Below are 17,694 nucleotides of genomic sequence, written 5' to 3'. Positions count from 1 at the left end.
TTTTACGATTCACAATGTTCTTGTGAATATAATTCAGATGTTGATTTATTAATAATAAATAATGTATTAGGCAAGATACACAAAATATTTGGCTTACTGCAAGAAACGGCATCTAGCAACATCTTCGTTCTGTCTAGCTATGTGACAGTCGCATAATATAACATTCTGGCGCATGTTACGTGGGACACCCTGATATTAACCGAAGGGATTATTCTGTAGGTCCGCGTATTGTCTAATCAAACACTGTGAAGGCCACGCACGTGTAAACGGAAGTATTTTTTTTTGCTAACTTTCCGGCCGTGACACGGCCTTCGCCAGAGGAAACCATGGGGTTGCTAAGCAGGCGGTTTTATAGGCTCACATCTAGGAGCAATCAATATGGCAGTTCATTCGATAAAAATAGTCGACAGTAACATTACAGTGACAATGAGGAAAGACGGTCACGGTAACAGGGTAATGTGGCATGGCAGGCACTTACAAACTTGTTACCTAAGTTAAGATGGTGAATCCCCATTAGGACTTTTAGCGCCTTACGATCTGTTTCTGATCTGTTAGGCTATTTCGTTAGTAGTAGATTTGCGCAGAGTAAAGCGTGGAGGAAATGTGGTATATGCGTCGTTCAAGAGAGCGTGCATGGCTGTCATCGGTCGGATACCAAGACATGAAGAGAGGTGAATGACCACTCGACAATGAACTCCCCTTTTCGGTAGGAGCAGGGCTGTATAGCAATAATGGTGGCATGTAAATTTCATGTCGGACCGTTTATGTACGGCGTCAGGTACAGCAAAAGGGACCGCGAGTGCTGCGGTTGTGCAAGCTGGCGGGAAGTAGGAACTCGCCTTCCGCGAAGCCATTGCCATGCTCCCGGCCTACTGACGCGCCATTGTTACGCTGGTGTGCGGGAGCGTTAGATATAGAACACGCAAGCATCTTTGCATACCAGAAGCACTAACCCCTGATCGCGTTCTCTTGTACTCTCTACGCATTCTTGCTTCATAGGGGTGCATGGGCGAATGTTCAATTTTTGACATACTAATCGGAAAGTAAACACTGACACTGACACTGACAATAGGAAACTATCTGCTGTTTTCGACTATCCAAACTGACAAAATATTTCGCAACAACTGGCCAGTAAAGTATGGTTATTTCTTTTTCACTGTTTGCTGAATAGAACATCGCAAGTAATCGGAAGTATTACAACCACAAACGCATTCGAAGGCATGCAGAAATAATAAAAATAATTACAGTTTTGTTTTAGGTTTTGCGGCAGAAGCCCACATGAAAGCCTGTGGATTGTGCTTGTTTTCTGTCATGTAGTGTATCTCACAGTCTATTTATGTAGCATATCTATTATTTAAGCTACGACCTGTGACGTTTTCCATGCAATGGGCACTTTTACATATTTTTTACTGCACATATGTAATCCAGCAGCTTCTTTTTCTTCTTTTACCACATCTCGCTGTTTTCGGGAAGCCATATTTTAGCGCTTTTGGAAAGCATGATTCCATGCCGCAGCAATTTATTTCTGAAAAGCTTGTTTGCAGCGTGGGTTTACGGATGCTGAAAGAATATTCGTGCAGTTTTTAATAATAATGAGTGGCGTTCTGTTTACAACCGATCCTTCGACTCTATTTAGTCTTGTTGCACTAGTCAGTGCAGACGTCGTGCTGAATTTCACCGAAATAGGCATCGCTACAATAATGTGCATGTCGGCGTTTGAATATTCCCTATTTGATACTTGCCATGGCATTCGAACAACATCCATATGTGCCCCCATCTACATTTAACATATTTTGACGTTCTTTTGTACGCCTGACGGTTTTCGCCCTCTGTCCTGGGGTAGCGCAACATATATATATATATATCCGTGGACACCTAAAAAGCACTTCTGATTTGTGAATCCGAAAGCATTATTGTCCAATTGAACACCACTGAGCGGTATCTTTAGTTATGAACTCAGGCAAACACGCGTGTTGTGAGGCTTGGAGCGTTTTGATTTGGCCTTACCGAGGTGTACTTCGAACGCAGGCGATAGCTTGCGCGTAGAAGGAACGCGCTTATAACGCAGGCTTCTGAGAGCGAGGGTGATTCGGCATCGCTGCGATGCCCCTTTCCCTCACGCAGCACCTGGCGCGCTACTGCTGGGCAGGTGTACTGTGGCGTCGCGGCCAATGGTAACTCCGGCTAGGAGTGCTCGTGACGTGGCATCACCGCTAACTGGAATTCATCTGCCGTTTCGCTCATTGAGCCATTTGACGCATTCGCATAAAAGAAGCCACAACAACTGGGGTGCTATGCAGGATGCGCCGAGTTTCTCGTTCACCCGAGTTTTACCCGAGTTTGCTCGATGGCAGTCAGTGAACGGATATAGCGTGAAACGCGTAAAGGCTGCAGGCAAAAAATTATGTAGACAAAAAGACGCGTATGACAACATGAGCGCACCCTGCGCGGCACGCTGCTTCCACGTTTCAAGCGCAGAAGGCTGCACAACGAAACGCGCCAGCGCCGCGTAATGTTATCAACGGATTATCGCAACTTAGCAATACCGTGACTGCCCTGCTGTCTGTCTGCACACTTGCCATGAGCCGCTTGCCACGCCTTTTCGGGCGCGTCAAGGGCGTGCCTCCTCTTTCGAGCACCATCTTCCTATCCTCCATCCAATGCGAACAGGGTACATGCGGCGCATTCTTGCACCTACACTTTCGCTCAAACGAATACGTTAAAACACAACAAATAAAATAACAAACATTTTTATTTCTTTAGGTATCTGTTTTTAGTTCTGAATGCTGGAAATTTCTGAGGACAAGGGGAGATCGAGCAAATTATTAAATTTTGCACTTCTTGCCGTGAGTGGCGACAGTGAAGCGAAAGCTTAGAACCGGATACATGGTAGCGGGTCGCACGCACGAGGGAGTTCATACGGTGAAAAGTCGCTTAGGGGCGCTGCAGTGCTATTCTCAACAAAGTCAGTCATCACCCCTCTTTCTCTATTAGGGGATTAGAAACGCTGCCCCGCGATACGGCTGTTCATCGCAGGCGCTTTAAGGCCCCCGCTTTACCCATTAAGAGCGGACACTAGTCATAGATACGGGAGCATGTACGCGAGGAATGGTTGTCGCTGCAAAATGGTGGTCCTTTGGCTCCGTAGTGACGCAGTTCACTGAAAATGTACCAGTTTATCTTTGAGCGCGAAGCCTCTGCGATGCATTGCGAAGTGCGTGCTTCCCAACGACACAAATAATCGCTCGTCATCGCTTGCCCAGTGAAAGTGCCTCTGAGCGCATGTACGTACGTAGTATTTGAGTGTTTTGTGCACTCCAAGGAGCTTGCGGATTACCTCTGCTGGGGCCAGCAGTGATCGCAGATGGATATCGTAACGACACCGCAGCAATCGCATTTTGGCAGGTGAGGACTCTTGTGTGCAGTTATGAAATGAGGCTTCGAACGGAGGAAGGTGTTGGAACTGTCGAGTGCGCAGTGCTTGTGATGAAGAAATGACATTGCACTGGGTCTAGAAAAGCGAGCGATTCTCGGACGCTGATCGTACGTACGACGCTGTGGCTCCGATACATCACCGATGACAGAGCAGTCATCCCAAACGACTGCTGCGATACGATCTCATCAGCATCGTCGTCCCCCTCGGCGCATCGACGCCTTGCAAGCAGCTACAGTGACGTGCCAATAATTATTTACTGTGCGCTACGTCGCCACAATGCAGGCAATGAAACCGTGCTGTGGGGCCATCTCAGCCCGAGGAGATATATGCGTAAGCCACCGACATTCAACGCTTTGTTTTGATAGTGGTGCTCCGTACATCACAGATTGACAGTGCGTTGAGTGTGTTTTATGTCGGTGGTGAAGATTATTGATGCCTCTCAGCTCGGCACCGCGTCGCTGTTGCCGAAAAGTAAGTTGGGCATCGCCCAACCGTGGTGGGTGCGCGCACAAGAGTTACATGCCTCGCGTGGGGCGTGACCTCTGGCTTTGAGTGACAGGCGAACTCGTGCTAAACTCGTACCTTGCGAAACCCCCTCCGAGTTCAACTCGGGAACATGGTAGCGGCAGCAGCAGCCTGTGTTATTGCATCCAGCGGCAGCAAGCGTCAGTATGACCGTCTGGACCCGTTCACGTACATGACCGCCGTGTAGTTTCAGCGTCATTTCCGCCTGTCGAAGACATCAGTGCGCTGGATGTGTGACGAGCTAGGCGAAGACTCTCGTCTGTGGAGACAGCGTGGCGGGCTTCATTCGCCCACCATCGAAGAGCGATTCCTCTGCGCCCTCCGTTTCTACGGGACTGGGAGTTTTCAGTGCAAGGCATTGCACAATTCGTTGCAGCGCGAGATGCGGATGTTGCGCCAAGCCGTTGTGCCTATGCATTTGTGGCAAAATGAAAATGCATTGAGAATCTTGGTGTGCTGGCTTGCACGAAGAAAATTCTTCAGAGTGTTTGCTTTGTTCACTCTTGATGCATGTGCCAGAGGTGCAGTGTATTTTTTTTTTGGGGGGGGGGCGTTATTCTGGATGTGCAAATCATATATTTTCATCTCATAATGGGGCTCTGATTCTTAAGCAGTAGAACAATGCAGATCCAATGCTTTGAAGAACTCGATGTGCGTGAAGATGTCATGAACCACCAAGGAAAAATTACATATCAGGAGAAATGTGCCGATGCCCATGAAAAGTGGGTCTTTAACCAGCCATGATAATGATAATTGTAGAGCAAATAGACCTTTTGTACAGCTTTAGAGCAATGAATACACAAAACGTGATATGCTCAAACGTGTAAAAGCTTGCCGCAATGCCAAAGTAGGATGAGCGACATGCAGCATATTTTGGCATTGAACATGTCTTGTAACTGTTATTTTTATTGTAAGCCTCGCAGTCACGCCATTTCCTCCGACACTCCCTTTACTGAAACGCGGAACTGTCTTTCCATTGGTGTCATGATGACGATGGTAACAGCGGCAGTAAGGCTGGTTAATGCTTGTCCCTTTGATTCCTGTGAGTTTAGTGGTAAACAATGTGGCACGTGCATACACCTGTGCTGCAAAATTTTACGCTTGTGGTGATTTATTGGAGAGCTAATTCGTGTTGGGACATTTCAAAGATGTGCGCCATTGTGGCTTAATAACTCGAGCATTTGTGAGGTTGAAGACTGGTTGTATTGGTATAGAAGCTTGAAGTTGAATTGCACAATTCGACGGGACACAAAGAAGAGAAATACACACAGCAGAACACTCTGCTGTGTGCGTTACTCTTCTTTGTGTGCCGTCGAATTGTTGCGCGATCCAACTTTAAATAGAGCATTGGGCGGACTGAGAAAGTGTGAGCTATTCAACAACAAGCCAGTGCCTTGGGACACAAATGTGGAAGTCTGAAGGTTTGCAAACGAGGCTTTGCTTTCAAATCCACCTGCTCGTGTAATACAAGCACTGATTGAAAGAACCGTCGTACAAAAATAATGGTGAAATGAACGGCCTTTGAAAAGTGTAATTTGTGTGTTGACACTAATGGCATAATAGGTGCCACACCAAACTCGACAATTGTACTGGACAGAGCAGTTTGTTTTCTATGTAGAGCACAAGCTTCCATTACATGCTGTGCAAATAACCAAGCTCAGTTTGTTTTGACGTGGCACACAACATTCACTGTAATCTGTTTTTCATTCTAAAGAAGTGCCAAACACCACCTCTTTTTCAAGGATGTCATGGGAATATTTGGCGAGACCTTTCTTACAGCGCCTCATAATGGAAGTGTGGCCAGCCAGCTTTGCTTGGATGCCTTTATAGATTTGTTCCTGATGATTGTGTGCTATCAAGTTGCTAAAGTCTATGCAACCAGCTCAATGCATTACGTGATTCTGTAGTCGGATACAACTTTAGGAGGCCACAGAATCTGCACTTCAAAGACAAGTGAACACAATCCTGCACCAATGGGCACGAACTCTAGACTGGCGTCATGCCGCCGGACGCACTAATACCCGCTCGTTGGAGAGGGACTATTTTTTTAGACGTGGAGGCAATCGGCTGCTGCGCTGTGGTCATCTGGGCGGGGCCTCTCCTGTCTTCTGAAGTTGTATCCGACTAGGGGATGCCGCTTTTCATACAACACAAAAGGACAAAGTGTACAAATATTTGGCCTATGAAATGGATACATCACAAGTGAGCTATGCATGGGCTTAAGTTGTGTGAAAATTAGTACATGCAAATATATGACATTGTTAAAGAATATGTGGTATCGAACATGCATGTAATGGCATGTTTAAATCGGGGAGTGTTGTATTCATATGCACAGTCTATAGGTGATAGCATTATTAAGCTCCTGCTGTTACCTGTCTTTTCATTGGGAAATACGCACACCGTTCATCTTGTGGCTAATCAACACGCACTGTATTCCTGCACATAGAAAGAACAAACAGCACAATGATGAGTATGCTGCATTAGTGTATTTTTCATTTACACGGTCCAAGACTGGCGCAGGTTGTCTTACGTTTTTGCCCATTTTGAAGAGACACCAAGTGCATGTTACAAGTGTCCTAATATGCACAGCACAATGTTTACTGGCATAATTTTTTTCATGCTCTTGAATAATAAACAAAATAATAAACTGAAAGATCCTTTATAAGGTGTGTTCTGTGGGCTCGACTGGAGAGCAGTGAGGGCACTGATGCTACTGTTGCAGAGCAGCCCTCTGGACCTTGCCACACTCTCAAGAGCACGTGCCTGGCGCTCGCCTACTGCCACCAGGCGGTTGCGTGCCTCCAGCAGCAGAATGTCTTGCTGCAAAAAAAAAGTGGATTGTTGGAATGAATCGACCGCATATAAACCATTATTTACAAATAAAAATGTTCATTGCACTATTGGTATTAAGTGCACTTAACTGTGGAATCCCTTAGTGTATGCATAATAAAACAATGTGTCGGGACAACGTTGTTTTATTTTTTATAACGGGGGTTGTCTTTTTCAGAGCAAATTGTCATGTTGATTAGTCTGCCAGTAGCTGAGGTGTCCCCGCACCTTCACGAGTCTCCACTGTCAGCACCACAAACCTATTTTTGTTCACTGCAAAACAAATGCCTCTCCCTACAATCCCTTCTTATACGAGATGATTGCATCCTGTGCCTACAAACATCATATTTTGTCCCATTACGCATTTTCTAGCATCCTCGGCTGCAGTTCTCTCTATCTTGACATCCATTCTGTCGCGCGTATGTAATCACCTCTTATGAATTGGCAACAAGTGATTGAAGGCGTGCATGCCCTGCCCGCCGATTCCATTTTTTTTCTTAATCTCAACTAGCATGACAGTCGCCACGGTTTACTAAGCCACTGTCTTCCTGCCTTAATGGTATCTCCAACAATTTTTGTTACTTCGCTTTCTGCACAGTCCTCGATTTCTCATGTTTCTTTGCTAACCTCCAGGTTTATGTTCCATATTGCATAACCGGTAGACTGCAGTGATTCTAGACATTTTTCAAGGATATCGGTAACGTGGCGATCACGATTCGGTAATGCCTCCCATGTGCTGTTCAACCCATGAAATTTTTTGTATAAGTTTCCTGCTTTATATCAGTACCTGCTATAGATATTTCACCTGGATAAAGATACTCTTCCATAGATTCTGCGGGCTGAATGTCACTCATGAATTTCTGTTATCACACCAAGTTATTGAAGGTTACCTTTATCTTTTCCATATTATCGCGGGCCCACGTACATGTAAAATCACGAACACTCATTGGTTCTCAATGCCTTTTTTAAACTCCTGAACATTCAGTTCGTCACTACGAGTGACTTAATCCTTGCACTATTATTGTGCTATAGATATGAAACAGTAGAAATATATTTATCTGCAGTTTGTCGATGTCTCCTTCACTGTGTTGGTTGCGAGATCCATCGTCGGCACTACCTCCTTGTCGCATCGTAGCTATCTACATAGGCCGTCTTCCTTTTGCATACACTATGCACTATTCGTGACACTCGCAGTCACGCAGAGTGGAGAAACTCAGCGCACTCACCGAAGCAGCACCGGACAAGTTGTTTCTTCAGCAATGCGCCGGGAACAGTAGGTGCGCGTTGCGATCTGTAAAACCGCCGAAACTACTGGCAGTCTTTCGGGGCGCACGGAAAGATTGCTCACGGAGGGACAGAACTATCCAAGAAGTAGTGGTCATCGTCGAGCCTGATCACTACGTCGCGCACTGCAAGCTCGTCGTACGAGTTTGTTTACACTGGGCCTGTTCGACGTTTAGCCGTCATGCTCGTCCGGTGAATGGATGTGATGACGCCACCACAGCGTTCCCTCGTACTATAATGCGAAGCGCACTAAATTATAAATTAGTCTAATAGACATTCAGTGTACATCTTCTAAGCTTTAAAATGCTTCTAAACCAGGTTAAAAGAACTAATAATAGTGTAATGAATGCATTTGCTTTATAACTCGCTTGTGCGTGTAATGCACTCGGTGGAACGACAAACAAGTGAAAGAAGGCACGACCATGCACCGACGGTTTGATCACGTGAGCTCGAGTTTGACGACCGCCCAGAAGGCAACGCCCAAAGAATAATAGCCACCAAGAGTGAATCTAGATAAACCAATGAAACTGGAGGCTTGTCGAAAGATAAACTGTGTCTCGGTACCATTTGTGCTTTCATCTTGGGGTGTCGCCAGAGCTCGTGAAGATGCCGAGTTTCGCCAAACTCGGGGCATCCTGCATAGCACCCCTGATCTCGTGGACCTCTTTCTCTTGCAGAAGTACCTTGCAAAGCAGCGCATTCCAAGAGCACGCATTGAGCAGTACATGAGGAAGATGTGCGACTCCGGCCGATACCATCTAACGGACAACAACTGCCAGAAGTGGGCCCAAGACCTTCTGCGCGAACTCAACATACCGCTTCCTGCTGACGAGCTGGATGCCCGCACTGTCGTCAACAGCTACATACAGCCAGCGGCCCTTACTGGTGCCGTCGTCTTGGGCGCCGGCCTTCTAGGTGCGCTCATATTCGCTGGTAGTGCCTGTAGAAACAGACGGGAGTAAACGGAGTACTGCGTAACAGCAATGCACTTTAAAGGATGTGTATCAGGACATTGACGGCTCAAATTTTTCAAGCGCACGCGCTTGTGTGAATGTTCCAGCGTGTTCTTAACAATAATGTCCCACAACCCGAGAGACTGCTCCACAACGACTCAGCGAATCGAACGCCGACCTTCCTGTCTGATAGATTGGAGTGTGAGGCACGTTGAAATTTCCCTGTAGTGGTTTGAGAATATCACCTATTCTCAACTATGTACCTATGCGCTGTTGTGCCGTCTCTCCTCGCCTAAAGCCACGGAACTTCTATTTCAAATCTGCTGCCCAATACTGCATGTTGCCTCCCTCATATCAAGATGCCCATTACATACTTCTTGAGGTATTGCGTGAGGTTGTCCGGAGCACCTGAAGAGTATTACATAGCTGTTTAAAACAACAACACGCACGTTATAGTGCATTGTTATTGCGAAACAGCAACATTGCACTCCACTTCCAGATAAAGAGCCTCGTGGATTTACATGGTTTCCTTTCAGACGCATTCAATTGTCTGCAAAAATTTTAACTGCTACTATTGATGACTTAATGTGAACGCTACATGCAGATGGAATAAAAAGTTTTCGTACTTCGTGAAATATTTTTTGAGCGTTAGGTATGTGCTAAAGTGGTCACATTTTCTTGACGCGTATTAACCGCTTCAAGTTGGGGCAGAGATCCAAGCTTTAGTGCCGTTCCCTTGGTTCGTAACTGGTCCAGGCAGGGTTGGAGGGACGGCAGAGCTGCCTATACTGTTCAAGTGTTCAAGTGTCGTCATCAACCAATAGAAGATGAAGACATCCGGCTTGACCGCTGAATTACTCTTTCTAGAGCAATAAAGCTTACTTCCTCCTCCTCCTCAAGTGTTTAAGCGTACTTTTGGGTGTTGTCAGTAATCAGTTGTGTGCTTCTTTAAACATGATGTAAACAAGCTAATTCGCAAACATCTCCAAAGGCAATTAAAGCGCCACGGTGTTCTGAAAATATTCTTAAGTTAGTCATTTTTCTGCAACGTGGTTGCTCATGGTTACCGGCAAAAAGAAAAAGCCAACAAAAACAGAATTCACGCCTGCACCTTCATGCCGCAAAAACTTTCCCTAAGTGATGATATTGGCGTCTCCATCTCCGCGATCCGGAATGGAATTCTGCTCATATTTGCGCCCGCAGCACGGCAAGACTTTTGTAACATTTGTTCTCGGTAACTGCGCGAAAGGACGGTGCGCGCCTTTCGTCATACCTTTTCACGCTGTTTCAAAAAGGAGCCAAGAGCAGTCCAGATAGTAAGTGAAACCTTTGGATGATAATGATGGTGGTGGCAGTGGTGGTTCATAAGGTAAACCAATCATTCGTTATGCCTTCACCACGACGGACTGGCTGAATTTTTCAATGCGGTGTATTGTGGGGCAAGGGCCAAGGATGAGGAAAAAGTGTCAGGCCGATGCTAATGAGTTAGCAGTGAAGCGAATAATTACGAGAGGTAATTGTGACGTGGCTGTAAAGGGGCCTAAAAAGGGTCGCAGTGAAAGGCGTAAAACTAACATGTAACAAAGTTATTGCAATGACCAATGAGGTGTACTGTGGGCACGAAAGATAGATTGCGAGAGAATGACGATATACCAAAATGTGTCAGAGGCAGCCATTTGGAGGAAGTGCTCCTGCCTTAACAAACCCAGTGAAACGCGAGGGTCCAGAGGCATGTACTATAAAAGCTACTATCACAGGAACATCCTCGGGAGAGAGGATGTGCTACGAATACATTGGCTAATAACATGTAACACAACATCGTTCGAGAAACCTAGGACTGTGTGTGTGTCAAGAAAAAAAGAACTGTGCCTGGAAATATTACCGCAATAAGAGGGACGTGCTGCCGGTTTGCAAGGAGAAAATATAATTTTTTAACAGCTTCTGCTTCCCCATACTCCAGGATGACGTGGAGCAGGGTAAGGCTCTCACCACATCTACCAAAAGTTGGCGGTTTATTACCAGTCTGCTAGAAACTGTGGGTGCCATATTTGTGTCATTCTCTCAGACGACTGAATAGGGAATCAAGTCGTCGTCTTTTTGTTGGGGAGTGACAGGAACCTCACCGTGGCTTAATTATGTGAAACATAACTTTTCTTTCAGCTTCCCACAAGTGCTACCAGTGGCTACTCAATTTCTTTCGTAGGAAAGGCTTAAAACCAGTGGCAGGAACAATAGCGGCAGGATTGATACCTTGCGATCCAAATGATGTGGTAATTTGGTCAGCCGGCATATCACCTTCTATGCTACTATACCCGGGCACCAAGCATATATGACATGCTGCGGAAACATAGGTTCTGCAAACAACGAAATACCGTGGCAAGCATGCTACGAGCGAGACACCCGGAATCTCGTCGCCAGCGGGAACCCCCCGAAGTTGCTCCCACGCAAGGATCTGAGCCAGCAGGACCTAGCCCTGCTTCTCCGAATTCGCATCGGCTGCTGCGGGACCACCGAGAGGTTGCACCGACCGAGAGGCAACGGCACGCCGTTTTGCGACAGGTGCGCCGATGTCGAGACGATCGACCACGCACTACTCCGGGTGTCCGGCTAGTGCAGCAGCGCGCACCACTCTCCTCGACGCTTACCGTCGCCTTGGGCTCCCGACGGACCGCACCCAGACGCTCTTCTTCCCGTCCGCGCATTCCTGTGTGGTCAGGCATGCCTTTCCGATGTTGCTTGACTACCTGGAAGGCGCTGACCTGTGCGTACGGCTGTGGTCGTGCTGCCTGCTTGTTCACTCCTTGCCGCTCGGCTTCTCTCCCCTATCTCCCCCAATCTCTCTCACCCCCTCTTTATCCCTATCCCATACCCGCACAGCGCTGTGGAGGTGCCCTCGCACGAAACGCAGTTACGGCGCCACGCTTTTCTCTTCTCATTTTCCAATTAAAACCACAAAGAAAAGAAAAAAAGAACCACCTGTCCAGCACTAGAGAACCGTTCCAATCTGTATTTCTAGGTCTTCCATGCGCGCATTCATATCTGCTACTAATACCGCCTGGCGCGATGTAAAGGACTTCTATTTCAATGAATAAATAAATAAATAAATAAATAAATAAACAAATTCTTCATTTTATAGCTGCTATCACTATCTGTCCCTAGGTAAGCTCATCTAAGCCACATATTTTTTCCTTCTCATCTGCTGTTAATCCATAAATTACCCTTACATGTCTCTTCTATCCTTTGCCACTTCTTACCTCGCCTAATCAGCATGCCTACACTTCAGCCTTTCCTTAGCTTAGTCGTTCTGCTGCACCAATCACAACTGCAGCAGTCGCTTGTGAAGCGGCTGCTCCAGATAACATAGACGCGCTTCGTCCAAGGCGTACGACCTGATTTCTTCGTCATTTAGCTGCGTTTGAATTTTCAGCCATTTCTCCTGCTTGCCACAACACTGTATTTCCGATCTTCTTTATAATTATCCTTTGCGGTTACTCACGTGATATTCCTCATTCTTCGCGGGCTTTCTTTATCAAGAGAAAAGATGAACAGGTGAAACGTACGTGACAGAAACATGCGACCTTTAAGTTTCTTTCAGTTTCAATTTTCATCAAATTCTTCATTTACAGCGTGGCATTCAGATCAGTAATTAAAAGTACATAAATGCAAATATTTCATTCAATTTTTCTTTGAATCCCATCAACAACACAATTAGTGGCGGCTACTCTTCGCGACTGTCAACTCGACTGTTGGTTACGTTCCAGTGTTCTTCGAAAACGCGATGCATGATAGCTGGGGCGCCCTCAACACCTGCATTCAGAAAATGTGATTGCTCAGCAGTATTTGAGGACGGCGAAGTGGCAAGTCGCCAAAGGGTGAACTGGCAATGTAAATCCTGGAGGCTGGCCAGATTAGCACACATGCGATTTTGCGTAGCACGCCTTGCACAGTCAGTGCGTGTGACGGACAAAGAATTACTGTTCCCGAATAGCCGCAGAAATTTCCGTGCGCCCTCTTCCCAGCCCTCGTCTTCTTTCCTTTTTTCGGATATGCAGACCACGCTGCCACAGGGGTGCAATCGCGCAAAAAGCTCACTTTCTGATCGTTCGATTTGGCCTCTACGTCACAAAGTGGGCCGTCCGCAATATTTGTGAGCACGGGAGGAGAAGCGCAGCCAATAGACCAGCGAGCGTGGCTCCGGAAATTTGCTTCGTGAATTTGAGCTTCGATTGGAGACAATACATTAAGTGCAGAATGTTTGCAATGCTGGAATAATTAAACACGTAATATGAAAATAAATTTCTTACTGTTGCTTCATATAATATACGCGGAAAATGTTATGCGGGAGAAGAAAACTAATTTAAGTGGCATATATTTTTAGTGCGCTAGATTGTATCGTACATGCGAAAACAAATTCGCGGGACCATGCAGTTTAGTTGGCGATCGTAGCTTTGTTTCCTCTGTTGGCTCGCGATCTACCGCAGTGTCCTCCCACAAAAACGTGAGAGTGGGCCCGCACGTTTCAGCACGTCAACGCGAATTGTTCGTCTCCTTCATAAAAGGACATCCATTCCTCGTGAGTTCATCATGCATGCTGAGCCGAGAGATTATGGTGAAGCACAAGCGGCAGGTGTGGAATGAACGCGCCGCCCTATTAAACGCGGAGGGCCTGGCCACAAAGACTGCCGAGCAATGGCAGGCCTTTTGGCACACGAAGAGATTTTTCTCTCCCGTCGTGATCCCACCGCAGGGTCCGAAACAAAAAAGATTAGTCCGAGGAGTGGTTCTGTTGGTCACAATGTTGACAATGCTGTAGGTAATGTAAGCGGCACTGGTGGAGGCCGCCTGCCCGGCCTTCGTGGCCGTGTCCTGCAACTGGTCGGAACCTCCACAGTGACGGGCTTGTCTGAGCCTTTTTTTCGGTCGCTGGACGAGGTAAGCCATTGATAAACGCAGCAAAAACAGGGGGATGCGCCACCATTTTTTTGGCTATCGCGTCGTGTATACTCGATTGTGTAGGCCTTCTTATACAGCAGTCACGAAGGGCGCTTTGAATCGCAATCTAGCCCAATTTGAACAAAGTTGTTGAGAGCAATTGACTCATTTCTTACACCTGCGGAAGGGATCCCGTCGACATTGACAAATATTATCCGGATCGGGCTCGTTTGCGAGTGAAAGTCGCCGTGTGACACTGGTATAGCACATATATTTGTTCTGCCTTTATGTGCCTGTGTGCGCTGCTGCATGTTGTGGGAGATACGGGGTTCTCCTCCGTACTCTTGGGACAAAGAAACGACAACACAGTAGTGCAAACAATCACAAGGGCATTTATTGCACCTTTCATAGATCAATGCCAGCTAGCCGAGTTGCTATCCCCAAAACATGCCGATGGGCGCGCGACAAATCTAGAAGTCTGACTCACCGAGCGACCGGATTGCGAGCGAATATGTTCGCCCCATGCTGTATCCCAACGCCTGGTCGTTCGCGTGTACGGTCACGCAAATGGTGGCACGTTCGAAGGCGGCCACGCGAGACAGTCTCGCAGAAGCATGGTCGCAGCGCGCGCGGAATGTCCACGCTGTTCGCCGACCCGCCGGGAAAGAGACGAAGAGCCTTTCTTTCCCGCGCCTAAGTAACCCCGCGCAGCGCAACACTAGCGCCATCTCTCGCACTGCGCTTCAACCACTCCGACCGCCGCCGGCGCCAGGCCATGCGACGGGCGAAGCCGCCCTGCAGGAGACGAGCTATGCGGGAAAACTAGATCTCAGGGGAGGCGTGAGAGTCACGCATCCCCACAATGTACGAAACGATTTACTGCTATTATTTTATGAGATTTATTTTGCGTTGTCATAAAACTGCATTAGTTGCATATTGGCATTTTTTTTCAAATATGCTCCTGTGTGTCTCATACATAAACCAGCCCTCCGTTGAAGTGACAGTCCCAACTGTGCCGGTGGGCACCTCAGCTACATGTAGATGTCTTTCACCTGAAAGTAAGCTTTTGCTTCTCCCTGTTACCTTTCCTTTGTGCAACCTATCTAAGCTATTGGGAGCGTGAACCACAACTTCTCTGAGCATTGAGTGTATATACTCTTTACAAGCAATATAGGAGCGCTGCGTCAGCAAGACAACCTGGGCCAGGACCCTCCAGAGCCAGTATCCTCCAGAGCCAGTGCCCTCCAGCTGTTCTACAGCCGACAGCTGGCCCCATCACTGTCATAAGCACTAAGTGAAAAGCAAATCCTGAAATGTCACATCTTGAATGTTCTGGACCTAACGCAGTTGTGTGTTTAGATAATTTTAAATTGTTAATTTTTTCCAGGCTCGCCACACAGAGTGCAGCGCCCTTCTCATGGTCCCTGTTGGCTTTTATACCGGGACGCCCTGGTACAACGCCTCGCCGACAACTAAGCGAGAGCTGTCATGCAGAACGATGAAAGAAATGAAGTGCGTTTGTCCTTGCCTTCTATATGGTGGAACATATTACACCGACAAATGATGGGTGCAATGTTTTTTAGTGATTTGATGACCTGTGATGAGCGGACAAAAACCCACATAAACGGGTAAGACAAGTGTGAACAGCTGAACTGAAAAAAAATACGAAAGACTAAGAGACACAGATGAGAACGTCTCTGTACATAATACATGGTCATAAACATGGGCACTTGTCATCAGACACGCAAACTAACAGCTTCATACAGTCATCATTGACAGCAACAGTTTCGCAAATTGGCTATGACTGAATAGACTAGCGAACATAGGTATTGACCTTCAGTCACACCCAATGACAGCTTAAAACATAATACTTTCCTATAAAACTGTTTCTTTTGAGCAGTTCCACAGATATAGCAAGTTACCTGTAATTAAATAGCGCGCTTTAAAATGCTCTCGCATATGACTTAATGCTTTAAAGCCGTGGCCGCACATTTTGAAGCATTAGTCAAACGAAATTTTTGCATATGCTGTAACTGCGCCTCACACATTTGTTCACACGTGCTGATTGTGATAGTTCTGCCCATAAAATTCATTTGCATAAAAATTCATTTGCGAAAGATTTCTGCCACAGCAGGAGGGAAATTGTGTGGTCTTTGTCAAAATACACCTAGACTGCTCTGTACCCTTTGCATTCATAATTAATTGCGAAGGCTGTAGCTAACACTTTAAATTTTGCCTGCACATCACCCATAAAGTTTTCTGTTGTTTCTTAAAATATGAAGAATATGTTTTTGTTGGTTGAATGTAGACACTGAAAGAAACAAACACAAACCCTAAACGACTAATCAGATATAGGAAGGAAACGAGGGTTCAATAATGGTTTGCAGCGCTGGTAATTCAGGCTGCAACAGGAGAGCTTCCCCACAGAATAGACTTGTCCTTGTTGTGCCTATTTCCATGGAAGTTAAAGTTCCTACCTTGTCGGGTTCGAGGAGTCTGGGAGATTATACGCATAATTGCAGTATGAAAGCCTACAATGCTTGAACTATTTTTCTACACGGTCCACAACATGATCCTTACTCGCAACAAGATACACACAGTGGGCCTAGCATTTTTGTTCACAAATACGTTTTCGTCGCTTGCTCATCCACTATCCCTACATTATTGCTATCATGAATTTTACAGGCATGTGTAAGTTTAAACATAGATAAGTATTGATATTTATTTGCGGAACTACATGAAAAACAGCAAAATAAAGCATGTGGCATAGAATAGCCAGTTCCAAATGCATAGAAAGAACAACACATGAAGTGTTTCTCGTTGTCTGCGCCTTTTGGAACTAGCATTGGTGGTGGTTTTGATGAACATGTGGAAATGTGATTGAGTTCACATACAGTTGGGCGCCTTTAGAACAAAGTGCTTCGTTATGTAGGTCGTTATGTAGGTCGCTTCGTTTAAAGGTCGCGCACTGCGCACCTCACACTAGAACCCGAACAGAATTATTCCTTCATTGTGCTGGTCACTTTGTTGTAGACGTGCTTGAATGTACAAAGGCCATATCTACTAGATGCTTGTTTGATTGTGCGGGAACAGGTGCTGATGTAATGATTTTTTGTAGCTTTTTCTTCACTTTCTCCAGGTTTCCGACCGGCTGGCTGCAGCAACTGAGCGGGTAAGTGGCTGCTGTAAAGCGGCAGACTGAGCAAGTGGCCGAGACACTGTGGCCAGCGGGCCAGCTTTCGCAGCTGCTGGCCATGATTATGCAGGAAGCAGTAGCTGCAAGAAGGCAGCAGTATATATTATTTAGGCTCTTGTATATGTTGCTAAATTTGCATTCTTTAATTGACGGAGCTGTAGATAAGTATATTAGGTTCAATGTGATTATTTGCTGTAGACCTTTGATCTTGCTGACTTCATTTTCTCCGTTTTTTATTTTTTTTACTTAGTGATGTGTAAACTTTGAGATGTTGCTCGAAGATACTAGTACTAAAAAGCAGTGGACTCGCCGTTATGTGCGCATAAAGTTGCATATCGTTATAATTTGCAAGTTCCAATAATATGTTTAAGGTATTTGAGTAAAATGCGTTAGATGCCAGTCATGAGAGCGTTTGCTCTTCGTATACTTTGTGTTGCGGATCTAGTTCTTTTTATTTTTTTCACAAGGTTCCACATCCTGCATGCACTTGGTCACTACAAGGGCGCTTTCCAAATATCCCAGACGTAAAGTATAGAGCG

At 46.1% G+C, this 17,694-nt stretch overlaps 1 protein-coding gene across 1 annotated transcript in view; it reads left to right on the top strand.

The window, feature by feature from the left end:
* The window catches only part of LOC140216802 (uncharacterized), a 30,491-nt gene extending 21,204 nt beyond the window's left edge, over positions 1–9,287 (top strand). The window contains exon 3 of the mRNA XM_072287359.1: positions 8,752–9,287. Within this exon, the coding sequence (XP_072143460.1) occupies positions 8,752–9,036 (285 nt within the window). The 3' untranslated portion in view covers positions 9,037–9,287. The remainder of the gene's footprint in view (positions 1–8,751) is intronic.
* Positions 9,288–17,694: the final 8,407 nt, after the last annotated feature.

This window comes from Dermacentor andersoni, chromosome 3 (genome assembly GCF_023375885.2).
Source record: "Dermacentor andersoni chromosome 3, qqDerAnde1_hic_scaffold, whole genome shotgun sequence".
NCBI lineage: Eukaryota > Metazoa > Arthropoda > Arachnida > Ixodida > Ixodidae > Dermacentor > Dermacentor andersoni.
Note: the sequence above shows the minus strand (reverse complement) of the source record. Positions and strands in the feature narration are given on the sequence as shown.